Source organism: Cardiocondyla obscurior, linkage group LG11 (assembly GCF_019399895.1).
Source record: "Cardiocondyla obscurior isolate alpha-2009 linkage group LG11, Cobs3.1, whole genome shotgun sequence".
NCBI lineage: Eukaryota > Metazoa > Arthropoda > Insecta > Hymenoptera > Formicidae > Cardiocondyla > Cardiocondyla obscurior.
The window spans coordinates 5,102,612-5,130,543 of record NC_091874.1 but is presented as its reverse complement, the minus strand read 5'-3'; the positions used below and the strand labels follow the sequence as shown (position 1 = coordinate 5,130,543).

At 37.8% G+C, this 27,932-nt stretch overlaps 2 protein-coding genes across 3 annotated transcripts in view; one reads left to right on the top strand and one right to left on the bottom strand.

Moving 5' to 3' along the window:
• The window catches only part of LOC139106621 (nicotinic acetylcholine receptor alpha7 subunit), a 149,708-nt gene extending 131,181 nt beyond the window's left edge, over positions 1 to 18,527 (top strand). For both annotated transcript variants that reach the window (XM_070663532.1, XM_070663533.1), the window contains 8 exons: positions 2,894 to 3,074; positions 4,788 to 4,863; positions 6,321 to 6,515; positions 8,371 to 8,457; positions 8,673 to 8,782; positions 9,633 to 9,747; positions 9,920 to 10,320; positions 10,576 to 18,527. In XM_070663532.1, the coding sequence (XP_070519633.1) occupies positions 2,894 to 3,074; positions 4,788 to 4,863; positions 6,321 to 6,515; positions 8,371 to 8,457; positions 8,673 to 8,782; positions 9,633 to 9,747; positions 9,920 to 10,320; positions 10,576 to 10,743 (1,333 nt within the window). In that variant the 3' untranslated portion in view covers positions 10,744 to 18,527. The remainder of the gene's footprint in view (positions 1 to 2,893; positions 3,075 to 4,787; positions 4,864 to 6,320; positions 6,516 to 8,370; positions 8,458 to 8,672; positions 8,783 to 9,632; positions 9,748 to 9,919; positions 10,321 to 10,575) is intronic.
• Positions 18,528 to 20,592: 2,065 nt separating this feature from the next.
• Positions 20,593 to 26,649, bottom strand: Nachrbeta1 (nicotinic acetylcholine receptor beta1). The gene is made up of 7 exons (XM_070663534.1): positions 26,043 to 26,649; positions 25,652 to 25,788; positions 25,358 to 25,512; positions 24,889 to 25,227; positions 24,384 to 24,761; positions 23,852 to 24,182; positions 20,593 to 23,708 (listed from the first exon to the last, which is right to left on the bottom strand). The coding sequence occupies exons 1-7, from the start codon at positions 26,098 to 26,100 to the stop codon at positions 23,544 to 23,546; spliced, it is 1,563 nt and encodes a 520-aa protein (XP_070519635.1). The 5' UTR covers positions 26,101 to 26,649; the 3' UTR covers positions 20,593 to 23,543.
• Between the last annotated feature and the right edge of the window lie 1,283 nt (positions 26,650 to 27,932).

Below are 27,932 nucleotides of genomic sequence, written 5' to 3'. Positions count from 1 at the left end.
GACTTCCGCAGGAGAATTTCTCTTATTGTTAGATCGTTGTCGTTATCACACAAGGCACGCACTCGATGTAGAATATTCTATTTTGTAGGATGTAACGTGGCCGTAGCGCACCATCCTTTTCCTGCAAATATTTCCTGCGAACTCGTGAACTCGTGCACGCCTGATTAAATAAAGAAAACGGATACGCGAATTATCGGGAAACTAAGTCCACGACATAATAGAATTTTCCCTTTGTCTTGATGAAGATAAAGGCCGGTTCTCCTATTAGTATATAATGTACTTAATTAATTAGTTTCGTTCTAACGCCATTGCATGGTTGTTTATCTGTTTCATTATTACTTTAATGCCGGACTCTAGCTGCTTAGAATACATTTCTTTGTTAGAATTCTAAAACTAATCACATTTTTCTATATAAGTCATAATTACGAAAGGATTACATAAGAATTCAACAAATTGAATATAAAGTAAGCTAAAATCTTTTTTTATTTCCACGTAGATTTAAAAATTCGTTTTGAATAAGCAGATGCGGTTCGACAGTTTTTTTTTTGTTTCTTTTTTATTCTTAAACCTTACTTACATTGTTAAATGAGTGGAAAGTCAACCATCATCAAGAATCTTTAAGAAATTTAAAACTTTCGGAGGCAGAGGAGTAATCAAGCCACAAGTTAAAAAGGCACATGTTGAAAAAGAATTTAATTAAGCCATCCTATCTTGGATCAGTATGTCTTGCATGACTTGGTATAGTTACCGTTTTCTTTTTGCACCAGTGCGGTTAGGAAAAGGTCTTTAACGAATAAAAATTTATATCAGCGATAGTAGGTCAACATGTTTAATCGGTTTGAAAAAATACCTTGACTTCAAAATTAATATTAAGAGAATTAATTTAAAGACTTACATTGCATAATACCTACTATCGAAGAAAAAAAATGTTAAACGTTTTCTACATATTATAGTTCTCTTGTAAAATATCACCGCGTTGAAATTTTTTGGTTACGTAATATTATATAAAAATATCTCTTAAATAGAAGCAGCGCGTATCGATTCTTATTTAAATTTAAAAACTGACATTTTCAGATTTCCTTCGCAAGAAACTTTTAATATAAACAACACGTGTGCATTTCATATATTTTGTATAGAGTTCGCGGTAGAAAAGAAATAAAGGAAATAACGTTTAATCACATTTATTCGCCCTGAAAATGGTTGCCGTAATGACCGATAACTTCTGTCCTCGTTCGGATTATTTTGCAAAACGGGAATCGCGCGGGTTTACTTAAATAATCGTCAAAGTTATGACAGAGCTGTTGATTTTTGCAACAAGAGAAAAGTCGGCGCTCTGGAAAAAAGTTGCAAAAATAAGTATCGCGTCAGTTCGCGTCCGAGTGCATGCAAAAAGTTGGCGTTTGTTCTTGTTAGTTAACGCAAATGGAACGGAATCGAACGGGGTGTAAGACAAGCGAGGTAGGACGTCAAAGGCCTAGGGTAGACTACCATAATTAGCTCCTGCTAGTCTATTCGAGTCCGCTTCAACGCAACGCCACTGCGACTTAATGGTACGTTGTAAGTTGGATTGAATCCGAGCGTTGCAAAAAAGTACCTTTTTAAGAATGATAAGTAATGGCGGATAATCAGAAGAAACACTTCCTCTTCCTGCGAATATTTCTATGCGCACGGTTACGCGCGAGTCATTTTATTCAAAGTTATTTCTACGTTTTTAGCATGCATCCGCAGGATAACGCGGAAACTCGCCCGCAATCTTTTATACGCGAGATGGAACTTTTTCTTACGAAATTTCGGCAAGAATACGCTATTTGAATTTTAGAAGAATATCGCTACGAGCAATCGGTACGCTTCAGAAGAGTAACGTTTGCCTTCGCAGTAATTTATTTTACTGCGCGAGATGTCGAGATATACTGCACACTTAAATACTGCTCCGTAGTTACGACGGCAGTTTGTTTTTATAGCAGCAGTTTATTATCAGCATACTTTCTAAACAGCGAAATTCCGTCACGGCGATTGATCATCGATAGCATGATATTGAACCCCGGATCGGCATGCCAATTATTACACGAAGTAATTTAACAGTAACGAATTTTTAAATCAGACGTAAAGGCTCTGTTAATGAAGCAAAAGCTTCTTCATTTTGATGGCGTATAAAGTCATATAATAATAAGAAAAAAGAATTATATTATTTATAAAATTATAAATTACCATATTGTGTGCTGTTTTTATCAATAATATTTTTAATAGATAAGTTAGTGAGCAGTATTAGATTAATTGTGTTATACAGATTACAAAAGAGTATGTAGCCGCTGCTTGCCCTCGTGACAGGGAGCAACGTTAGGGACAACGGAATTATCTCTAAATTATTGCAGCGAAGGAATAAACTGACGGGTTTACTTCGGGGACAACAGTGCTCTGGTATTAGGTTCTACTCACGTGTTCCTCAATGCTGTTTAGTCTCCTGAGTAAAGAAAGATAGACGTCCCACATGACTCTACGTTTTCAATCACGAAAATTGTATAACATAATAGTACGAAACAAACGATTGTCACAAGTAATGAAACTAAACAAAGGTATAGAAAGAAATAATTTGTTTAGCGAATAAACGCAATAACGTGAACGGAAGTTTGACGTTGATATTAATTTACAACTATTTTTGCATTATATATTTTGATTTAAATAAATTGCAGCGAAAATACTTATAGGTAATTTCAATTTTAATTAAATGCACAATCAAAGTGTATGCATTTTTACGAACAAAGTGGTAAAACTCGAGCGCTTTGTTTCGAAATTCCAGAATAAAATTCGTCTTGCTTTCATTATAAAATCAGTCGATTACATCGGCTTGCTGCGTTTCAATAAAAAAAAATTTTAACACGATTGTTGGTTACAGTGCCGACGAGGGTTTCGACGGTACTTATCCGACGAACGTCGTCGTAAAGAACAATGGGACCTGCTTGTACGTGCCGCCCGGTATATTCAAGAGCACTTGCAAGATAGACATTACCTGGTTTCCCTTTGACGATCAGCGCTGCGAGATGAAATTCGGTTCCTGGACGTACGACGGCTTTCAGGTGAGTATAGAGGATAGGCATTACGGAATTGGGTCAACCAATCGTCGTCGTTTTCCGATCTATCCTGTCCCGATGTTCGCCTCTTCGGCACAGACATCGAACTTACGAATTTTCCAATCTGTCGGAAGCACGTCCGTACTTCTCGACGGGTACGGTCCCGAGATCCGGAAATAATTCAAAGCGGCGGCGCGTCGAGCAGTTTGATTAACGTCCGAGAGCGAAAGGAAAAATAGACAAATAAAGACGGAGAGAGAAAGAAAATCTCCACTGTTTGTCAATGTAGGATTCGCTCATGGAAACGTTTCGTGAAATTCCTAAGAATGAGAAGCTTTGAGCGAAGTACTCCGATCGCGTAATGGAGGATGCATTTTCCGCCAACTCTGTCGCGAGTCGAGATTGAGCTCGTTCGTCTATCCGCGAGAGGTATTGAACGGTTATTCATTTGAATCAAGCGAGAAAAATCTTACAAAATAATTTCGTAAAAAAAAATAAATACGGAGCGTAATTAATTAGAAACCCGATCTCTTAACTACAAAATATAATTGGACACCGCGGATTCGTATCGATTTTTCTTCAGCTTCAAATATTTTTATTATTACTTTTTTATTTTATTTTATTTTTTTAACGCAAAATTTTATTAAGAGAATTCTCGCAAAACATTTTGTAAGACCTTCCTCGTTAATTAACTTAAAATTAACAATGAAAAGCGCTATTTGAAAAATTACGTTCTGCAGTTACGGCAGTTATGTAGTCGTATAACATAATATTGCCCGATTACGATAACGCGCAATAATTTTGCTAATGACGAAAAGTTTCATGACGATGTGTAATTTGCACATGCCGATTTGTCGTGCAAATGTGCGTTTCTGCCGCACGACCAATGTACCCAGCGAGCCCTCAATTGTCGAGCGTGCAACTTCGGAATAATTAAAATTGAGGATGCGAATTACACGGGCGCCAGGCAATTCGAGAATGCTCAGGGGTTCATTAAGGAGGACAATAAGCAGAACGAAATGGAGGCGAACGGAAGGAAGGCAGCGGAATACGCCGCGATTTTCCAGAGCTCGATTCGATCCGCTGAATACGAACGAGATGCAAAGCGGACTTTTTCGGCTTGATCGTCCATTTTCATTTAACAATTCGCTTGCGGATATTAATTCGTCATAGATTGCGCTCGAACGTCAACGCGGAAAAAGTTTGCATCGATATTCAAACGCACAGAAATTGCAGAAGGTTTGCGAAAGCTTTATATAGGAGTACGTAAATATACATGAACTCGCATAAACTTTACTAGCGAGACCAAATGGCATCAATAAATCAACAGACTATTTAATAAAAAATTATATTACCCACATTTGATGCTCAGTTATTATCTTATTATTCGTTTTCAAAACTACGTGTACGCTACTTCACACGGTCAGTCACTTCATGCGAGTAAGAAATTATATCATCAGGCATTTTTAGAAAATGCCATTTTCCAAAAAAATACATTTAATTTGCACGTTAGAAGTGCCGCGATAAAAATGTAACACGAAAAGCGTTCTAGCTTCAATATATGGCGCGATATTCTTTTTAAAGAACAAAAAAACCGACAACTGCTGTATCTCCGCCGTACTGCAGAACAGACTTTTCCGTAGCTCTTGAAACACCCGTCTTACACGCGGCGCGGCCGCAATAACTCTCCTTTAATCGACCGTCATAAATTGTCGACAGTTGGATCTGCAGCTGCAGGACGAGTCCGGGGGTGACATCAGCAGTTTCATCACCAACGGCGAGTGGGATCTGTTGGGTGAGTTTTTACAGTCCTTATCGGGAACCGTTCGCGTCGCCACGCCCGGATAGTTTGCCACCGCGCCAAAAGTGATTCCCTGGCCGATTAGCAATTCTAAAGTCTTGCACGGCCACGGGCGGATGATCAATCGTTTCGCAAATCGGAACCGGTATTGATCCTCTACTTTGTCCCTGTCAAAATTGCCTGCATCTGGGTCAGGCGGGACGTGTCGTTTCGTTCCGCGCGCGCTTCGAAGTTCAGCGTTTTCACCGGCGAGCACATCGGACAATCGGCAAAGTGTGTCGTCGCGATAGAGATTGCTGCCCGCGCGAAACGAGCGGTTCGTAATAGTTGAATAATCCGAGAATTTGTCGAAGGGCGGATTCAAGCTGCGATCTCTCACTTCCAGATATGTATGCGGTACACCCGCGCGGCGACATTATTTCCGTTGTACAAAATAATTGATGGTTCTTTAGATCATGAAAGCTTTCGTTTTGATGCGCAAGAATCTGCAATTTAAATACGTAGACGAGATTTGAAAGTTAAAAATAATATAAATTTTCTTCATGTTTTATTCCGATATTTTATATAGAAAGTGAGTTTTCGCCCATCGAAAGCTTTCCAGATAAAATCGTGCAGTTTATTATATTTTTAAATTAATTTTTGTAATTTAGAATATGTCTTTTACTAAACAAGAGTTGGAGTCGTGCTACTGTTTAATTACACGTTATGTAATAAAAATATACTTGTCTATAGAATTTATGTTCGTATTAAATTACGGGCGGCGCTAAGATAGAAATGTCTGGCGTGTGTCTTTCACAATTGCGCTAGAAACTGTAATTATGATATATCCAATCGCGTGTAATTCGCGGTTGATAAATTTGTCGGGGGTAAACGTAAAAAATGATGTGCCATGTTCATTGTTTCCCCGTAGAAGCAAAAGCATTTGCCTCGCGTATCTCATGTATCTCGAAAAATTGTACGATGCATTACGCGTGGGAATAGCGTAGGTCGGTGTACACTTGCGATGTATGTGCCGCAGTTATGAGACTTGTGGTAGAAATGTATCTTAAGTAACTGCGGCTGCAGCAAAGCGCACCGGTTTGTACCCAGAGGAATAGCGTAAGATAGAATCTTCCGTTTTTCTTTGCCCTGTTGCGCGGGATAATTCAAGAAGAAAGGAAAGAAGAGAAATTTTTCGCTCCCAAGTAACTGTTTCTTGCGTCCGAAAGAGCATTTCGTTTTATCGATGGCTCATCGATCGCTCGGTGTTAAACGTTAGATTGAATATCTCCTCGAGAATATTTTATTTCTATAAAAACGTCACGTTTGTGACCGCTAATGGACTTTTTGAATATTTTATATTTAACACGAGTCTCTCCGTATAATTTTTATATTTATAAGTCACGCGTCTTTGACTTATCTACGCGGTGGAATTGATCGTTGATACTAATTCCTCCTTTTGTCTCACTTAGGAGTGCCCGGTAAAAGGAACGAGATCTACTACAACTGCTGCCCGGAGCCGTACATAGATATTACTTTCGTCGTCATCATCAGAAGGCGCACACTCTACTATTTCTTCAACCTGATCGTGCCGTGCGTCCTGATTGCCAGCATGGCCGTCCTTGGGTTCACCCTGCCGCCCGATTCCGGCGAGAAACTCTCCCTCGGCAAGTTTCAACTCGATGCAAAACTCCGATTGCCCCCGACAGCCCATAAATGCTCTCGCGATTAGGCACGTCTCTGTTAAGAGCATCAGACGTTTGCGCGATTAGGTCCGACCTAGTTCCGGCTGCTGGGTCCTCCCGCATCCGGGCGTCCGCGAAGAAACTATTTTCCGTCGCGAGTTTCTTCCGTAGTTGCGGCTCGCGGAAACTGGTCGACGCTTCGAAAGAAATTAGTATCGGTGGAACGCCGTTACGCGAAAAACTTGGTTCGTTTGATTTAAACTAAAGCGCGAGCTCGAATTGTCACGCAAATCTGTAGAGAACGATTCGCGAATTGCGTTATCGCGCGGATCTGCAAATCAATTTTATTTAATTGTCAATTGCGAATAAAGTTTGCAATTAAAATAAAACAGGCAATTATCTGAATAAAAAAAAAATAATCAATGACTAGTGATTACTTGGCTGAGAATTTTTATAGCGAGGAAAAAAAAAAATCTGATGTTGATTTAATCCCTGCAACAAAGCGCTTTCTCTTACACGCGCGGTTTATAACATCACAATCGCGTAGTAGATAGAGGAAAGATTATACGTCAACGCTATCTGTGACATGTTATTTCATTGTTTCCTCGTAAGCGCGGCCGTTCTGGAATTCACCAAGAAGCCGGATGCTCGGGAGAAATCCTGCCTCCTACGGCTCGAATCGTTCGGCTGCATAATTCTGATTCCTCGCCTGCCTCGCCTCGCGCTGCCATGTAAACGCTCCCGTGATTAGAGCCGGGATGCGGGAGTTCCCTAAGCGCATCGAGCGTTTACGCGATTAGATTTCGCCTCGATCCCGATTGAAACGGCGTCCCGGTGCGCAAACTTCGGCGAGCTTTCTATTCAGGTCGTAGAGTTTCTTCGAGCGTGCAAGCGCGCTGCTAAAACCTCCGACGGATTTGGAAACGATCGTGACAATCGTCGTCATCGGCACGAAGATACAGCGACAATGGAATGACAATGTCGAACAATTGCAGACGTCTTGGTTGCAAATTTCCTAAATGCTTAGCTATTCGCAGATAGAGATACGATAACAATGGCTCTGTACAGAGAGATCAATTTACAGTCCTTAGCGTCAAGAACGATTTGCAGGCAAACAAAACGAAATCGTACAATTAGACGTTTTATATATCTGCAATAATTTTTTCCATTCGAGATCAATTACGAACGTTCTATTTTAAAAGAAAATGGACAAGACGGGAAACAATGCGGCTCAATTACAACCGACTTTCGCACGTCTAACTCAAAGCAGGGCGGCTCTTATTGTTAGCGCGTTATCGCGAGTCTCGAAGAAGCTCGAATGAAGTCTGATATTCAGATGAGGCATCTGCCGCGGATCCCGTGGCGTTTTGAAAGTCTAAATAATTTGAAAGTGCCTCTTAACGCGATGCGGTGGTTTACGAATGAGTACCGAGTTCAAGAGTTCAAAGCACGGACCGGCGGGTACTTAAGCTACTTGGGTGCGAACGGTGTCTGAAGTTTCTTATTCAAGATTTAATCGAAACTAGACATCGGTCAAATAGCGTTACTCGAGCTCGGGGAAACTGTATTTCTGCGTGCGTAAGATCTTTCTTGCATTATTTTCTCAAAGGGCAGAAACGGCAAAGTGCAAGGAATATTTTTACGTTACTGCGATACGGCGAAGTCGAAAACGTCACGTCGCCTAGGGGTGAAGATCGAAGAGCCTTCGACGCCAGTTGCTACGTGTTGAAGGCTCTTCGAGCGTTCAAGGGTCGAGGGTTGATCTCGCCTGGCCATCTCCTCGATGCGCACTCGACTTTAACAATAATTAATTGAAGCCAACGAACCTCTTTTGCAGGAGTAACCATTCTCCTGTCCCTCACTGTGTTCCTGAATATGGTTGCCGAGACAATGCCGGCGACGTCTGACGCCGTGCCGCTTTTAGGTAAGTTTTAACTGAGTTTTAATACAATTTAAAAAACAAAACCTCCATTTTTTAAAATTAATAATTGAAAGTTATGTACAAGATAAATAAATAATATTTTCTCTAAAAAAAAAATTAACGATTTTGCAACTTTTTAACATTACTTCAATACTGCATTTTCATATAATTTATATTTAAATATTACAATCTTTTTTTTTTTAATTTTATATTTTCAGGAACATATTTCAATTGCATCATGTTTATGGTGGCGAGTAGCGTGGTCAGCACGATTCTCATCTTGAACTATCATCATCGAAACGCTGACTCCCATGAAATGGGTCAATGGGTAATTGCTTACGATATCAAACAGTATAACACCGCGATTGTTACAATTTAATTTCCTCGTATTTTGATATATTGATTACGGCAACGATAGTATTACGATACGTGAATTTTTAACATCGAAGTCAATGATAAATTTGTGATAAAACAATGAAATTAAGGCAGTGATTGATTTTCGTATCATAAATTTAACCGGACAAAGCGGTATGATATTAATATCCGGCAGTAAAATTGGTACAAATCGACAACCGACTGTATTAAATTTTATTAAAAAATGCTCTGGCTTATTTGTCTGACTAGCTACAAATATTTTATTTGTTTGTTCAGGTATTTATCAATTATATCTATAATTATATTTTCTACAAAGGTTTTCCTATAATATTTTGGGAAATCTTTAATTTAAAAATGCGTACACGGTGAAATAATATGCTAACCTGCCTTTTATTCGTACAACATATATGAAAATCACTTTGTTGAAGCTCGATTCAGTTCGTAGCTATATGACTTCTGTACGTATCGGTGGATAATTATGGTTTTAATTAAAATGCAACGCGCCATCGTCGCAGCCGAAGCACATCGCTCTCTTTTCATCGCGGATAATTCAGAAATTTTATGGGCGAATAATTAAGGACCACTCTGTCGAATGCGTGTTACGATAATAAATCATGTATAATCGAATTTTTCGCCGGACATCACGTTAATTAGAATGTAAATTTCGGAGATTGATTTCCCGTGCGATCAGATTTCTGTAAATAAAACAATCGCGCCTAAGTTAATTTAGCAAGTGCGAATTATTCAAAACCACATCGTATTAGACCGCTTTATGATTAAATATTTTTTAAATCTCATTATAGGTGAAGGTGGTATTTCTGTTTTGGCTACCTCGCATACTCCGTATGTCCAGGCCAGGACATGAAGAGCAGGAGAAAGAAATCACACAAAAATCTCAAAAGCCATCTCCAGTCACGGGTAAAATAATTTTCAGCGGAATATAAGTTACAAGCGCATTAATATTTCGAATCTCCTTGCAGAAGTATAAAAAAAAATTACGTCCGACACAAGCGCGTTTTTTTAAAACGAGATTTCCCGTTTGTTCATCTATTAAATTTTTTATTTAAGCTATTGACGTTTTGGACTGCAGGTGCGAGCAAGTCGTACGGTGATCTGGAGTTGCACCAGAGGAGTAGCAAGTCACTCTTGGCGAACGTATTGGATCTAGATGACAACGCGCTGGCGTCTCACAACAACCTGCTGAATAACGTGTACAGTACACCCGGACCTCATCACGCGCACGCGATGGGTCATGGTCACAGCCATGTGCACACGACGCCCCATCATCATCACAGCCACGCGCCCACGACGCCGCATCATCAGCACGCGACACCGCTGCCGCACTCATCGTATCCCGGTCATCAAATCTCGCATACGCCGCACCATCATCCGCATCCGCAGGACGCGTCGACGCCGCAGGTCGAGACGATACTTCAGAACGCGTGCTTTTGCGCTCGTTACGAGCTCGTATTAATTTTGAAGGAAATTAAGGTAAGAGTAATCGAAAAAAAAAAAAAAAAACGTTTGATATTTTCCAAGCTGTTAAATATTTTAACTTTAAAGCCTGCCCGGGTCCCGAATTCAAGAAGTTTCAAAATTTTAGAGCCGCGAAGTTTTTTTTTTAAACTCAAAAAAAATTTTCCACTTAAAAACTTTGAAACGACGAGGAAAGGATTGGTGCCGATCGAAATTCTTTCTTTTGAGGTCAACCAATACGATCTTGATGGAGTAACAATCTTGTTTCAGATAATAACGAATCAACTGAAGAGTGAAGACGAGAACACGAAAATCACGAACGATTGGAAGTTCGCGGCGATGGTGATCGATAGGATGTGCCTAATCATTTTTACTCTGTTCACTATCATCGCTACCATCAGCGTCCTGCTGTCGGCGCCGCATATTATCGTCACGTGATTCAGAAAAGCCAGTCTGCCACCGGTGGTCCAGATGCCAACGAGGATCGCGTGCCGAGCGCCAGCGTCGCCGGACGCCGTTCTAGCCGAGCGTCCGGCCCTAATCGGCATCCACCGGGTCGGGTTTAAGGGTGTTCAACTTCAGGTTCGCACGCCGCTTCGTTTCGGAGACTCGCGCGTTAGGAAGAAAGCAATACGGGGAGTAACTTCGTTTCTTTATGATATACATAATAATACATTCAGTAAAAATGAAAATAATAACGCTATCGATAATGAAAATAACGATAATAGTATTAATGATAATTACGTAATAGTGACGGTAAAACTTTATCGTATAATTATCCCACAAGGACGCCTTAGCGAAACACGTTGACACACCATTTATAAACGGCGCGAGCGCACGCCTGGAAAACGAAGGGCATGTTACACAGGGACACGCGGGAATAGAGCGGGACGAACACGTACACCGGTTTGTTACACGCATCCCTGAGAGCAGTCGATGTGACGAACACTTTGTACAGTTGAAACAATACATTTTGTTGAGCGAGTCAAATAATTAGTATATTCTATAAAAGATCCAAGTTACGAATTTTTCATAGCGATAAGAAGCGATCGAGTCGAGAGGGTGGGATCCGACTCTGTCCTCCGCGACTACTACTTGGGGATGTACCACACATAAACACGTACACACACGCGCGTAACATCGCGCGAGAGCGATAATACGCGCGGAAAACCGTGATTTGCCAATGAGTTTAAAAATACTTTTTCTGCGGCCCAAGGTTAGTACGATATAGAAATCTTCGAATGTACCCGAGGATCAGTATCGCTAGGTTTAAGAGACTTTTACGGCAGTCCAGACAAGTTTCGTAACGTTTCTACGAATTTGCGTAAAACTCCAAAATTCGAGAATCCCCGAAAGCGTAAACTTTGACAAGGGTGTAAATTTCAAGGAGCATGGAGCTAACATGTAAATGAAAAATATAAGTATAGCGGTGCTCCTAAAGGAACACTGATAATAAATAATGAAAATAAAAAAAAAAAATAAAAAAAAAATCAAAGTTTTCACAAGTGCGACTGAGGTTCTCGAGAATACGTAAAATGTAATCTTTACAAGGAATTCGGGAATTAAGTATATTGCCGGTTGACGTTAGTCCTTGTCCACGATAAGATGAAAGGAAAAGCGCTCAAAAATGCCGACGTCGGATCCTTTTTATTTATACCACACGGAAAGGGAAACAAGGAGAACGGCAAAGAGAGATAAAAAAAACGAGACGGGACAAGGATTGGGCTTTGCTTTAAAGGTAAAACGCACAGGTTACACTCTCAGATTATACACGATGAACTGCCAAGGTGATTCAAATATGCCAGTGAATTTTTCTTATCCGTATCATTAGTATATAAAAATCGATGACGACTTAATAAACGGGGGATTTGTATTACGATTTAAGTGGTGGTGACATAAAATATTCTCTTTCTCTCTCTCTCTCTCTCTCTCTCTCTCTCTCTCTCTCTCTCTCTCTCTCTTTCTCAAGTTCTCGCGAGAGAGATTCGAAGGACATTACGAAAGAGTGCAGATATCGAGGGTGGAAAATAGTGTGAAGAATGATCGTAACTGTTTGATAATTTCCACTGGACAAATTCGGTTTCGAGCGAACTTTCTTTCGTGTCTGCAAGTTTGACCTGTTTCATTATCCATCCGCATTTTCGTCGCTCATTTAGCATTAATCGTCATCCTCTAAATCACATTTCGCATCGGAATCGTGTATATACGAGCTTCATATTTAACACGCGTAGAATATTAAACGGCTCTATATTTCGAGAATCGGACGATTAATTTTTCAAACTGGTTGTCTGAATTTTACACGAATTACGAACCGGACAGCCAAAAATCTCGTGTTATTTGATAAGTTTTCAAATTTCGAGTACAAGCGAAGTGGATATATTTCTACTGCTGGATGCGTGACGAGAAAACGGATCGTTATCCCTTACATCGCACATACAAAAACGCACATAGACGTACTAACATTTTGTAGTATATTCACATGCGTTTTATTGTCCGACGCATCAATCTTTTCCTTTTTCTGTAATGATTGCCATTACGGAAATCGTTATCGTGACAGCACTGTAACTTCTTCCCGACATTTGAAAAGCACTTCGGAGAGCGAAAAACTAAAAAAACGCGCGGACATTTATCTTTCTTCTATTGGAAAAGATAACTTCAAGAAAAGATGTAACTTCAGTGTCTTATCTTCCGGAACACTGTGGCGTAATTTTCGCTAACATTAGAAATCGGCGACTATATTAAAATTAAATAACTGTACTACGATCAACGAGTTTATCGCAACAAATTTTTTTTTATCCGCAAGAAAAAAAAAAAAAAAACCGTGGAGAGCGTGACTTTCGACTTCGAGCATAGTCAAGGAAATTAACACTTGTTACGTTCTCTGCCGTATTACGCGTCGCCTGAGAGTGGCGGAAAATCGCGGAGGCGATGGAGTCGATTAGTCGTGGCAAGGAGACGAAAAAGCAACGTAGGATGGCGACCGATAAAGGCAGGAAGTTGCTTTTGCTCCCGAACACACTCGTAGGCGGACGTCGTTTCGACAAAACATCAGGGAGACGAATTTAAGTCGTATCGTACAGTTTTCGACCATCGGTACTGGATACGCGAAAACCAATCACGTTATCTTTTAAATGCTATTAAAGATTATTAAAATAACAAATCGTTGTTGATCATGTTGTACCATGAATGGGATTACGCGTAGAAATATAATAAGAATACGACGTTTTTTCATCTCTAGCGCGCAAAAAAAAAAAACGACAAAGAAGAAGAGAAGTGAGCAGACTAACGTCGAAACTTGTGTTAAACTCGTAAGAAGATATACATTTTTAGATGAGAAACGCGCGATTAATAATCTGTAAGTGTCGCATAGTTAAAAAAAAAATCAAGAAGATAATTCACTAAATAAAAAAAAAATAAAAAAAAATGAAATAAACGTGTAGCTCGAAACATCGACGTTTTAATGCTGACACGATTGCCCTTTATGCGATGAAAATTAATAAACGGCTCGATTAGTCTCTAATTGACTTGGCGAGATAATGATGTTGCGCCTGGTGTCATGAACCAAATACACGCTGAACTGATCTAGTAATTTAGAACTAGAACAACTAATGCCACACATCGCGCTTTGGAAGTAGGAAGAAGAAAAACTGTGCCGTTCATGTATTTAGAAACAGATATACTTGATAATTTAAAACACATTTATCTTCCTGCCTCTTTTTATTTTACCTTTAAAATTATTTGTTCTAAATTATATTTTTATACATATAATTATAAATTGTTTTTAAAAGCCTGCCGTTTTCTCCGATACACAAAAAATAGAACAAGTTCTTTAAACGTTATAGTTTATACAGAAAAAAAAAAAAAAAAAAAAAATTTATCTTCCTACTTCCAGGCTACAAAGTGCCGTTGATTATATCGTTTTCAAAGAAGTTAATGTAAAATAGTGATTTCTTAATGCCTTTGCAACTTTTGTCATTATAAGACGTCTGATCCTTATTTTCTTTTTTAAAGTGCGTTTGCTGTAGTTCAAGTTGGTGGAAAAGAAGTGATTAGTAACGTCGTTTTTATTACATACAGAATAAGAAAGAAAAAAAAAATGTGATTAGATTTCAGGTCTGGTTCCTTCATATGCAAATTATTTTCAGACCGATAAATGTTTTCAAAATTATAACGTAAAGGCTACTCCTTGCCGATACGATTTCCGTTCAAATTTATAGTTAAACAGTTACAAGGGTTGTCGCTTTATTTTTAAACTTTAGAAAGTAATTATTTTATAGGTAGAATCTTTTATTATCTTTTTTCAACAACGCCTTACCTTATTCGAATTTAATCGCAGTTACGATTACAATTAATTATATCGCAAGTATAAAAGTAATTTAGAAGCAACGATATATAATGGATTACAAGTCCTAGAATATTACGGGTATCAAAAAATCGTGTTAGCAAAATAACGCGTGAACTTAATATATAATCGAGGTTTAATTAGATAGAAAAAAAAATAATAATACGTACTGCAGTACGCGATACTGTACGACTATACTACTTGTTATAATTATATTTATAAATGTGCATTATCACATATCGTGTAATGAAAATCACATTAATGAAAACAGAAAATTGCTCACTGTAATTCGTCGCTGATAATTACTAATTTATTTTTTTGTAAATTAATAAGCAATATACACAGGCATACCGCAAGTGAAAATGAGAATATTATGTTTTCCTTTACGTGGAAGTGACTAAAACGGTTAACAACACGAAATTTTTGGTACTGTAGGATAGTTTGTATCCAAATTAAAGAGGTTTTAGAATTATTTGATATATATATAAATTTATATTGTATAAAAAATACAATATATAGTTAAATAACAGTCTTTATGTAAGAAAAAAAAAAAAAAAATTGAAGCTCATAATTAAATAAAGTATATGTATTTAGCATGACGGAGTTCCGAGCGCTCCGCAATCTCATTTTCAATATGACACAAACTCGCCTAATTCCGCGATATACATAAAACCTAAACGTTTACGCAAATAAAAATTACGCGTTCACATTATGCAAATGTTGTATCCTTTTATCACACAAGCCAGGTCCCGCGATATTCACAATAAAAAATCATTCAAATTGTTATGTCATAAAAACTTCTTGCTAATAAATTTTCGCGTTTGCGATACAAATAAATATTAACTTCAAGGTAGACGTGACATGCACCTTATGTGAAAAGTTTCCACCTTCTTGAACTCGATATAAAAATATATCGATAGTATTCCGCAAATAACGCAGCAAACGTACTTAAACATATGTGTAATCCGAGAATTTCCGTACAAATTGAACATTTAAGCAAATGACCGAATAAGAAGAAGAAGAAAAAAAAACCAAAAAGAGAGAAAGTGAGAAAGGAGCGAGTTAAATAAGCGGCATTAACGTGACTTGCGCCTTTAAAACTGACAACTCAGCTTAATATGCGCGGGGCTGTTATATAAACTGTAATATTGTAATTAAAACAGAATAATAATAATAATAATAATGATAACATTAGTAATAACAATTAACGGTAACGGTAATTGATAATATTATTATTACTATTAATAATAACAATAATAATATTAAATCGTATTAGCCACGAGACTTTTCGCCGGTGTACGAAATGTTGAAATCTCCTTTCTACGACGTTGATATACGATTAAGTCGACTTCCAATCGCGAATTGAATCGTTCCCAATAAAAGAGTAGTTGTGGCGGACAGAGAGGAGGAAAGAGGAAAAAAATAAAAAATAAAATAAATATACGAGTTAACTAAACGAAGGTTGATAGGCTTATAGGATACCGTAGTAGCGCAGATGTACAGGGTGAAGAAATGAAAATTCGGCAGAGCGTTATAGGATTTTTCGAACGTCTCACCCATCGTCAAGCGAGGGACAAATAAAATCGAGAGCAAATCGAGGACTATCCGCAGTATCCAACTTCGATATCAGTCAACTAATCTCCGAAATTCAACGATGAGCTACGTATTATCGAGCCGACGCCCCAGCACTTCCGTCGTGACGTGGAAATTAACCCGTTATACCCAGGCGCATAAATTTCTTTTTGTTTCACAGACATCCTTAAGTAAAGTACTCCCCGTATTTTCAACATACGGGCTATAACGAGTTAAGAGCCATACGCGAGTTTCATAGCACTTTCCGCTCATTCTCTATCGACTATTAATTACTCGAGCATTTAAAAGAAAAAAGAAAAAAAAAAAAGAAAAAAAAGAAGACGAAATTTTACCTAAGGACTTACCGATAAAGATAAATACGATTGCTCATCGATTATGCCTGTCGTTTAAGTGTCAAGACAATCCCCCGATGACTCCAAGCGGCTGACGACGAAAACTATACTTCTTGATATATGTAATACTACCTCTAATTAACGTGAGAGCATCGATGGCGCTCTGTCCGTCGTGTGTAATTTATCGTAAGGTCTATTATACTATAGCATGCCAAAGTCTTCCGCCATTAGTCGCCTAGTACAGCTGACGAGGTTTCTCGGTTGCAAAGTTCTCGCGAGATTGTCGCGGCAACGATCGAAAGCTCGCGCGAACTGATTCCCGTTTGCACCAATATCGCTCAAGGGTACGTAATCAAGGCTTCGAACGAAAGCCGTTGCAATTGCTCGCGGCTCTTCAGCGTTAGTAGTCTCGCTGTGATGTAAGTAGTTGAAGCTCTAGCGACGAACTCTACACTCGTAGATTTAGCACTGAAACTAGCCGCACGACGGAAAGGCGGAAGCGAGACGAGCTCGTCGGGATTAAGTCGAACGAATTTTTCTCCGACAGGAGGGACGGGTTCGTATTAATTTTATCCGCAGGAGAACGTATTTCTATCTCGCGCTTTTCGTCGTAATCGCGATCGCGAGTGACCGATTCGACATGATAGAAATCCGACCGTACGAGATCCGTGGCATTTAAAAAGCAACACAAAATTACAAATTTACCGGTGATTACGCGATCGACCACGGTAACGCGTTCTTTCGAACGCGCCAAGTATCAATTTGTGCTGACTTTTGGAGACAGTGTGAATTTTTCATAATAAATTATTCACACGCGCGCTTTCGGTGAAAAGTGACTCGGATAAACGACGTTAAAAAAAAAAAAAAAAAAAAAAATATATAAAACTAATAATAATAAAAATTAAATAAATAAAAAGACAAGAACAGATTATTATTACTAATCTTCGTTACAAAGTGCAGGGATCGAAGCGCCGAAGGTATGAAAAAAATAGAGACATTTTACGCTTTTCGCTTATCAAATAGCACGTCTTTGAGAGCGACCGCTCCGACTCGACGACGGAGACGTTCGAAAAATCAACGATCTCATGCCCGTACTTATTAAACTGCTCTTTATACATACATGTATATAACACGTATACATGTAATATATGTTATACATACGCGACAGAGGTTTAATTATATCGACGACACGTAGCATGTAAAATCGTTGCTCGCGCTCAGCCCCGTTGTTAAATTAAGCGAAACGAGATATCGTCCGCGTAGGATATTGCTGCTCGTTATATGAATTGCGTCGTTTTGCCCGTCAATCACCGCGCTAAATTCCTACAGTGAATATCTACGCGTAAAAGAAAACAATCTGACGAGGCGCGAAAGGGTTGCCGTGAAATAACACGCTAAAAAAAATTTCACTACGTTGTAAAAAAAAAAAAAAAAAATATATCGTATAATAATTCCACGCGAAAATGATGCTGCGGAGATGTTGCACGCGAACCGCACAGATCGGATGAAACAACGGTACAGTAATAGTCGAAACGACGGGCATTCCTCCAATATTCTTCCGCTCGGGAGGTTCATGCAATCGAGCTCAACCGCTTTTGATAGAACAATCGTACGGAGATATTGAATGTTTTTGCTATAAAACTGCGCCATCGTGTTCGCATTCGATAACGCTGTCGAGCTGTCACGGTGGAGTAGCGAGAGCAAAACGACGCTTTTCGCACGCAGCGACACGGATTTTGAGTGTCACGTTATCATCGAATCGTTTTGCCGCCGCGGCTCGGGGGCGAAGTTTGCGCGTAAATTCCACTGTGCCATTGTTTGTAAAGCGTTACAATGATCAATCAATCCCCGGGTCGACCGGTCGATTAATGCAAGCAGGCAAAAGCGAGGAAGCCAGGTAAAAATGGAATAAATAAAAAAAAAAAAAAAAAAAAAAAAAGAAAAAAACACACAAATTAAGACACGCTCGTGCGCGTATCTTTTTTTACAACGGTGGCGAATTAATTAATTAGACTAACTGATTAGGTGATGCGTAAGTTCAAGTGCCAAAATTTTTAGCTAATTCCTTAAAGCGTAAACGGCCACGCTGTGAAGCGAACGTGTGCGCGATAAGGCTGAATAGGAATGTAATTAACGCGAAAAAGATCAACGGTGGCGCAAATAGGTAGAATCGACTGCAAGCCAATTCGTTACAAGGCTCGAGAATTTGCGAAGTGATTTCACGAATTGTTGTAAATTTTGAAGATTCTGTCGATTTTATGTTGCTTAATTAATTCATTAAAACTAAATTCTGAAAAAAAGAGAAAAAAAACAGCAAGAGCTTTGTTACTCTTTGCTGATGAGTTGCTTAAAATAAAGATATAAATATATTTAAAAAAAATTATTTGCTAATGTATTATCTAAGTATTATCTATATGTAACATCAGTTTAACAAAAAATAATCTAAGAAACAAAATTTGCAAGTATAAAAAAAATATGATGCTTTTACTAACGTGATTTTGCGTTATTTTTTAAATTGCTATATGCTTTAAAGTGTATATGTAATATGTAATTTTAGTACGAGCGAGTTGGACAGCAAAAGCTCACGTGTAAAAAGATAACAGAGGTAAGAAAAAAAAACCCGCGTCACAGCCAACTGAATTTAAAAAATGAATTTTTATGAAAGCAAAAGTGCACACAGTTATTTCCGGCAGGCAATACTCGTTTCCTTCCGTTTTAAACGCTTGATCAGCTCACTATGCGCAATTTCACAGGAAGTTGCATTATTTTATCAAAAAAAAAGAAAAAAAAATATAAAAAAAAATAAGAAACAAAGGAAACGATAAGTCGCGCTGGATGATTAGTGAAATAGCAAGGAAGAAATATAATTATTAAATTACCGCAAAAAAAAAATTAATAAATAATAATAAAGAAATAATTAAAAGCGAAACTATTAAGCACACATGTACCACTAAACATAAACTATATATATTTAAACTATTGAATGCTAAAGTCATATTCGTAATAATGAATAAAAGAAAATGATTAATAATCGATTAACTGAATATTAAAGCTAGCCTGTAATCAATAGCGACGTAGTTATACTCTGACAGTAATTATAGGGGTGATTCAAAGGTAGTCTGTTAGCAGTTAGGGTCGAACTTTATCGAGATCACTTTCTCTCTAAACTAACAATGGAAAAAAAAAAAATGAAGTTACAACTTAATTATCTCTCGATGCTAATCTATTAAATTTAAAAGGCGTTAAAAGCTGGGCGGGGGAAGCGCAGATGCGATTAAAAAATAAACCGACTATGTAGAGCGCGATTTAACTTTCTTCATCACCTACTTATATCTTTATTCCTTATGTACTTTAAAAAGAAGGAAATCGCCTCGTATTGTCCACCGTTACACCAGCCATCGACGAATAAAGTGCGCGTTATGGATCGCCAACGAGAAATGCGAGGAAAGAAGGGCGAGCATTAAAAAGAAAAAGAAAAGAAAAAAAAAAAAAAAAAAAGAAAGAAGTGTTACTGTTTCACAGACTCTGGTGGGACGATGCAATTGAACTGAAACTCACCCGATCTCACTTGACTTTTAATTATGCCTCCGACAACAGCCTGGTCTGATAATAGTAAATCCATACCGGAGGAGATATAAGGGAGCGTGAATAAAAAAATTTGTTATATTTCTATGCTGGGCTCCTTTTCGAGGCAACGTTGATCGATATGAGAATCCCTGTTAACTGGTGAGCACTGTAATCGCCGCATTGTAATATTATTAACATTATTACGTTATTATGAAATTGTTGAAATAAATGAAATGAAAATAAACGCCTTCCATCTCTCCCGTTTTACTTTTCGCTGCATGCGTTCGATTTATTCCGATAAATTTTTGTTACGGTGACTTAAAACAATTTTTTTATTTTCTTTTATTTTTTTCTAAACGTAGATTTTTTTTTAATTTGCAACTCGGAACGTTTTAAAGTATAACGATGACACCGATCGTGCCATAAACGTGACAATAATTGACGCGGAGGATATAAAATTCCATGAGTTTTATTGATTGCATTATTTCATTATAAAAAGGACTACTTAAATTTATGTTAAATTTCTCTTTTACCTAACCAACATACAGTATTGCACGAATATATAATCGCTATGTTATTTATCATGCATAATAAAGTACAAACTTTTTCGATTCAACAATTTTCGGTTCTTTGTTTTATGCGCAAAGTAAACTATGGTACATACTCGCTGACCGTCTTCCTTGCCGCAGTAGATAAGACGCATTTTACATGGGAAGAATTATTTAATCTTGTTTACCGTTCGTGTTAAATCACGCCTAATAAATTATACGAAACCGATTTAACGCGAGAGGGATGAAGCAAAACGGAACACGCCAGTGTTTTTAATATCTAAATTTTAATTATTGTATTTCTTTCCAGGAAGACACAACATGCGTTATTAATAAATAACGGTATTATGCAACGACAAAATATTATCGATAACGTCAAACTTTTTCTTTAGCAGATTACGTTGCAACGTAAACATGTTTTAAATATTTATAAGTGAAGCGCTTTAAAGTTAAAATTCTTTAAGTAAAATAAAATTTGCAAGTAATTGTTATCGGTCAATTTATAGAAGACAAAAGAAGGAAACTCTTATGTTAAAGTTTTTTTTTTTTTTTTTTTAAAGTAAGTTAAACTCACTGAAAATTGTTTAAGTTGGCGCAGGTAGTACAAGTCTTTCCGCTCTAGGATTCTGCATCTTCCTACGCTGCCGTTATCAAGCTTCTTTAAGTAAGTCTAAATTATTTTACTATTTACTTTAATAAAACACAACAATGTCAATTTACATAACAACAGATTTAAATGCAATTTGAGAAAATCGTAATAACAACTGTAACGTCAATTATTAATTAACTTCGTCGAACTTTAATAAAATCCTCGATATCCAATAGTTGACTACAATCCTCTCCCGGGCTGAACGTTCTTTATTAGATTAATATTTGACTGTTGGACAGTCCCTTTGTACAATATATACGGTAAGCATGGCTATGATGTTCTACTGCACGACGTTCTTGTGACAAAGAATCGTGCTTCCTAATAGAGCGCAGAACCTCATATTCTCATCTCGCATATGTGACTAAGCACGAAAACACGCGACAGTAAATTAATAATAAGTCATTTAATTGCTAATTTAATTAGTTTAAATTATTAAGTAAAATAATTAAGTAAAATTTAATAAAGACATGTAAATTTATGACATGTTTTAAGTAATATGTTAAGTAATTTTTTTTTTTTTTTTTTTTAATACACGTTGTTGGTACATACAATGTCTCGTTCTTGTGGAAAATTCATTACTACGAGTTTGTTTGTATGTCGTGCATTACGTCTGGCATAATTAAAATTATCGGGATATTATTAATGTTTATTATCAATGCCAGGACGAGTGTCAAATGCGAGATCGGCTACATTACATGTAACGACTTGCATGTAATTATTATCAAAATTATTTCAAATTTATATCTAAATTGCGACTGATTCTACGTAAATCGTCCGCCTGTGGATACACGTCGGTAATAAATGTTTCGATTTTATCTCATGCGGAGACTTATTAACTTTGATATCGAGAATTTGATCGATTTGGTTAAAGCTGATCACTAAAATTATGGTCGGGAGATTAAATACAAAACTGCTTTTTCTCGCACGTTTAACACTAACGTATATGAACGCGAATCACGCATATGGCGTATAGTAACTTATAGCGTCGGGGAAGAAAACCATGTCAAATGTCAATCATAAATGTGAAATAATGAAATTATAATCCTAGAAAAATACGCGACGATTTTATATAATTTTTAATGTTAAACGTGAATTCCTGTACGTCTGAGTTATTTTACGATAAGTAATGCGTTCCTTTTATATATTTCCCTAACTTACCAGACTATTGGATTATTTAGATTTTAATTAAGAGATATCGATAAGTCGACTAAACGGGTTTGTGCGTACCATCGTTATATTAATATGTTACAATAATTTTGCCAAAGTACTATTAACTAATTCCGTATTTTTCCTAATGCGATATATAATAACACTACACAAGCGGAGTTCATCGTTTAACATTAAGTGCGTTACGTGGTAACTACACTTTTAAAGGAGCAATCATGGTATTTCCAAAAATACTCATAATCACCGTACAAAATGTCATATGATGTTGGTACGTTTGTCAAAGCAAATTAAAAAAAAAATTCAAACTTTCGTTCAGAAAAAAATATTGCCCGCGCCGAGTTCGTGTCATTATTGAAAATTCTTTTTAATATCGTTCGAACGAACTCTCGGAACTTTTGTGTAAATTCTTAATTTAACAAACTGCAATATTCAAGAGGAACACCTTCCATTAATAAAACGTTATCTTATAAAAATTAGAAAGTTGGCAAGTAACCTGTGGTAACACGTCTCTTCTCGTTCAAAAGCTTTGGAAATACTTATTTCTTCGGTAAAATGAAGAATGACAACTATTCAATAACCGTAAACCCTTCGTCTAAGCGCGTCACAATGGAGCTACCGGAAGTATGGCATCGGGGAAGACAATAATCGCAGGCAACCATGATTAACACTAGTGGAATTCTTATCTACACAATGTATGCCATTTTCGATCGCCCGAGTTTCGTCATTCAAGGAAGTTCACAGATCTGATTATGCAATTTCACGATTTCTGTAAAATCCAAGTACACGCACAACGGCACAGACACGACGTCGAATATATCCGTGAAATAAATTTGCGCCCCGCGTAAAACCTCATTAAAATTTATAAGTATAAAAAATAATTACCTGCTGGACTGCCACTTGACTCGCTAAGCGTTTTACGTTCGTAATCGAAATGACGAAAATTAATCACGCTGGAGTCGTTTTTTCGAAGGAGACGAAATGAGAACGGTCGTAACGGTGGCATATTGTTTTGTGATTGCGCTTCGTTGGGGTAAATTCGATTATTTCCCGCGATAAATCTCTATAATGCGATCCTGGTCCACATACTCAAAAATATGAGGTGCGTCCATTAGGATCCCGATGGTACCCGCGGTCGTCACTATAAAGAATATATAAAGTTGCAGTCGATCGATCACCATTGCGACATATTTCCAGTCCTCCCTTGTCTGAAAAAAACACATCAAGAAAAAAAAATTTAATTTTACATTAATTACGCCGTGACTGCACATTGTTAAAAAGAAATCTGTTTGGAAAAAAATAGCGCAAAAAAGAAAAGAGAAAATTAATAAAGTGATTGGAAAGACCTTACCTGTATATACAAGTCCTCGTTCCTGAGATGCTCCGCTATAAATTCCACGGCTTCGGTAGCTTTAGTAGCCTCCGGACTGAGCAACACGGAATCCGAACTCTCAGATCCTCTTCTATCGCCCATGCCTTCTCCTGCGCCGGCACCGCTGGAGCTGCTCGTGGTATGGTGAACTTTACGATTAATCTTGCAGTTTGGATGATGCAGATCGGACAATTCCATCACTTCCATTTTCGATTTCGCCAGAGAGGCTGGCAGATGCTTCGGCACCTCGGTCGGACTGCCCGAGTATGTGGAAGCTGGCAGTGTTACATTTGGTATTTCCATCATCCATCTAATAAAATAATTAATTAATTAATTTAATTTATTAAAGTTGATATTATATATTTATAATTTTTATCTCCGATAAAATTTATTAAAAAGTTTACTGATTAAAGTTTTAATTAATACTCTTAAATAATAAATTTATTAATTTTTTATATATCACAATTATTTCAATTAATTAAAAAAAAAAAAAAAAAAAATAAATACATACCTCAATCGCGTCTTCTTTGGTCGCTTCATGAACAAGATCGTTGGCAGATATTTGAGGAAGATCTTACGTATGAGCTGAGGCATTCTGTGAGTTCTCGGCCCACGGAAATTCCAATTAATGATGATCACAGTCACGAGGATACTGACAGTATTCATAATGAAAGTGAAGAGCAGATATTTGGCTATCAGTGGCAACACCAGCGAAGTTGGCGGCAAAATTTTGCTGACCAGCAGGAGGAACACGACCAGTGACAAAAGAATACTAATGCCCAGAGTGACTTTCTCGCCGGCTTCCGCCGGAAGATAGAAAACGAGCACGCAAAGGAAAGAGATCAGAACCGTCGGCAGTATCAAGTTCACCGTATAGAAAAGAGTTTTCCTGTAAAAGCAATGTAATTGTTTTTTTTTTATCTTATCGAAGTTGTCATGCAATTAAAATCTATTTGAAACGAATTATGGCCGTGAAGTTCACACACACGCGTACACGCACACGTACACACACACACCTGCGGATAATTATGTAGAAAGTGATGTCCGTCTCTGTGGGAAAATCACCTACGTAGACGTTGAGGTACGCCGGCACGTCGATAATGTCCCACGTGCCGCTCTTCCAATAATCGGACAAATCGACGAAATTCTTATCGTTGTAAAGCGCGAGAGAAACCTGATCGCCGTTGAAAGTCCACGAGCCGAACTTCATGATGCAGGTTTGCTGATCGAAGGGAAAATATGTTACGTCGATCGTGCACGAGCTCTGATAAATAGCTGGTGGCACCCAGAGCACTTCGCCGTTAGGATATATTAAAACGTTGCTCTTGTAACGAACTTCGTAATTACCGTCGGCGCTGCAAAAGAAATCAATTGCTGTATTAACGTTAACTCAAAATAATTGTAACATTTTTTAAAATAAATTTTAAAGCAGGGTTGATATATTTTTCAGGCTTGATAAGTAAATAACGTTTATGATATTCATACTTATTAAACAAGACTATATCTGGCTTCCACACTTTGTCGGGTGGTAATCTGAGGACACCGATACCACCGTAATCTGCTTCGTCCCATTGCAACTGATAGTCCATCCATACAAATCTCAACCATACATTCGATTTCATAATTTGATTTTTCTCATTCTAAAAAAAATAAAGAAATGTTAGTTTAAATAAAAAAAAAAAAAAAAGTATTTTATAATTACGTCGTTTAAATGTGCATTTATATTTTCCATCGTCCGGGCGATTCGCACAAAAATAAAACGGAGTAAAAAAATCTCACCACATTGATCAGTTGCACAAAGGCGAGGCCAAACCTCACGTGTACTTTCTCCGTCATATTTTGCACTGGTCGGATGAGCTTATTATACCCTCTGAACAAATCTCGCACCAGTCTCTCTTCATCCTCGGAGCACAGACCTGCAAAAAAAGACGATTAGTGCGATTAGCAGAAACACCCAGCCGACGTGGCCTCGGATACGCGTGAGATGAAACGCGTAATTTCGAAACTCGCGTGCCGCCTTGTCTCGCCGCCGTTCGTCACATACTCCACTTTTCTCACTTTCTCTCGGATGTCAAAAAACATTGGATACTTCTACGTCCGTGCGTTACGCTGCCTCTGCGGCGCGCGAGTTTTCCGGGGTGCATCTCTTCGCACCGGGAACAGGCCTTACCGACGCACAGAATCGCCGAGATCAGGAATAGTCTCACGAGACGCAGGCAAAAATACATTTTGGGCGGGTTCGTTGTGGGGTTGGTTGTGGTCCCACCCGAACGCTCGAACGCGCCGCGAGCACAGCCGCCACCACCGTCGTACCTCCACCGCCGCCACTACGGATCAATATAGAAGCGCAGACGCTGGCGAATAATTGCATTTCCTTGCAACCCGACACATCGAGCACGCCCTTGTCGTGCAGTCGCGATCCTCGTCATCGTACACTTTCACAACACCCCAAAAACCATCGCCGAAAACAGAAATTGCTGTGCGATCGTTTGGCAAAAACAGAAGAATCAGTTAAAGAAACACGAGAGAACAACGCTGGACGTAGCGAGATTTTCAGCGTGCCAGAATAAACTGAGCTACCCTCAAGGGGTTGGTAGCTAGGGGTGGTTGGCCTTCCGTGCGACAGATGCGCTGCTTTACCGAGGGATTCTGGACAAGTCACGGGGAATAAAGTTGCATAGAGAGGAACTGATGGACTTAATTTCATTTTTATGTGAATTTTCATAACCGAGTTTTCATAGAAGAGAGGCTACTTTTTTGCAAATTAATTTTATTAAAAAAAAATTTTATTTGAACGAGAAAGTGGAACTTTTCAAAATAATTTTTGTTAGATCTTGTTTCAGACAGTTCTGAAAATTTTCTGTACCTTGTGTGTCGCGCATAAGCTATCGGATACGTTTACTTTAGAACTTGTTTAGCGGAAACTGTGCTGAGGCTGCAATTACGAATTATCTCGTTTCACAATTTAATCAGTAACATATAAAACGTGTCGTAGAGAAACAATACTACGCGTAAGTTCAAATTTTTTTTTTTTTTTATATTTCCTCGTACCTATATATTTTCAAAACTTTCCTCACGAGTTACCTCTCGTTATTACGCAAACGTGAATGCGCAATGCACTATCTGTCATGTAATAAATGCGTTTAATTGTATATTATCGCAAAATATAATATTGTTAGTGTCTTCCGTAAGAAATTTACTGGCCCCGAGTCGCGGCTTTTGCAGGGAGTTTTCCAAATTGAATTTTAAATTCATCGCCATTTACATTTCTATTAGCTCGTTACCCATGCATTACCTTTTCATAGAACGCGATAATCGGATGGAACTCGACGCAGAGGCTACAGTAGTGCCATGATTTTATTACAGTGATCAAAGAGATTTTGGGTAAACGTTTTTAAAATAATGTACTATTTTTCGTCGAATTTCTTGAAAACATAGATACAATTTTTTTAAATAATTTATAAAAATCTTTTTTTCTTTTAAATTGCATTAAAATTCCGTGTAACATGGATTTATGTAAAACAGCTTCGTATAACACGATAGATAAGTTGGCATTTTCAAATTCCAATTAAAACTATTACTTCCATATTCCAAACTTCAATTTTTTTTATATTTTATTTTATTTTATTTTTTTTTAATAACGTATGCTTTCAGCGCTAAAAAAAAGTCGATAGTAAAATATCGTTAAATCTGTAGAACTGCGAACATGCTTTTTTGGATTGAAGTAAAGTAATAAGAGGATTTGTTAAATATTTATCACTGTTGTAAATAATTTCTAATACTATTCCGCTCTAATATTACAGTTCGAGAACACGAGTAGAACTAATAATGGAACGCTAAAATGAAATCCTTCGATTATTATACGAGAATATTACTGTTTCGATACAGCCAGTCGTCTATTCGGCCGTCACTGCTGATAATAATTCGGTACCGAATAGTTTTGGCGGTTTCTCGATTTTTACGTCGCCGCATCTCTACAAACTTTCATATCGAGTAATTTTGTGTTTATAACTGCAGACGGGTTTAACGGGCGTCGTACGAATCACGTCAGGAGCAATCA

What these genes read in the sequence shown, in the direction of transcription:
- Nachrbeta1 (XM_070663534.1), bottom strand. Translation starts at nt 26,100, where the DNA reads ATGTATTTTTGCCTGCGTCTCGTGAGACTATTCCTGATCTCGGCGATT. An exon ending in TTGTGCAACTGATCAATGTG is followed by an intron (nt 25,513 to 25,651) that starts GTGAGATTTTTT and finishes TATTTTTTTTAG; the next exon opens with AATGAGAAAAATCAAATTAT. An exon ending in TTCTACATAATTATCCGCAG is followed by an intron (nt 24,762 to 24,888) that starts GTGTGTGTGTGT and finishes TTGCTTTTACAG; the next exon opens with GAAAACTCTTTTCTATACGG.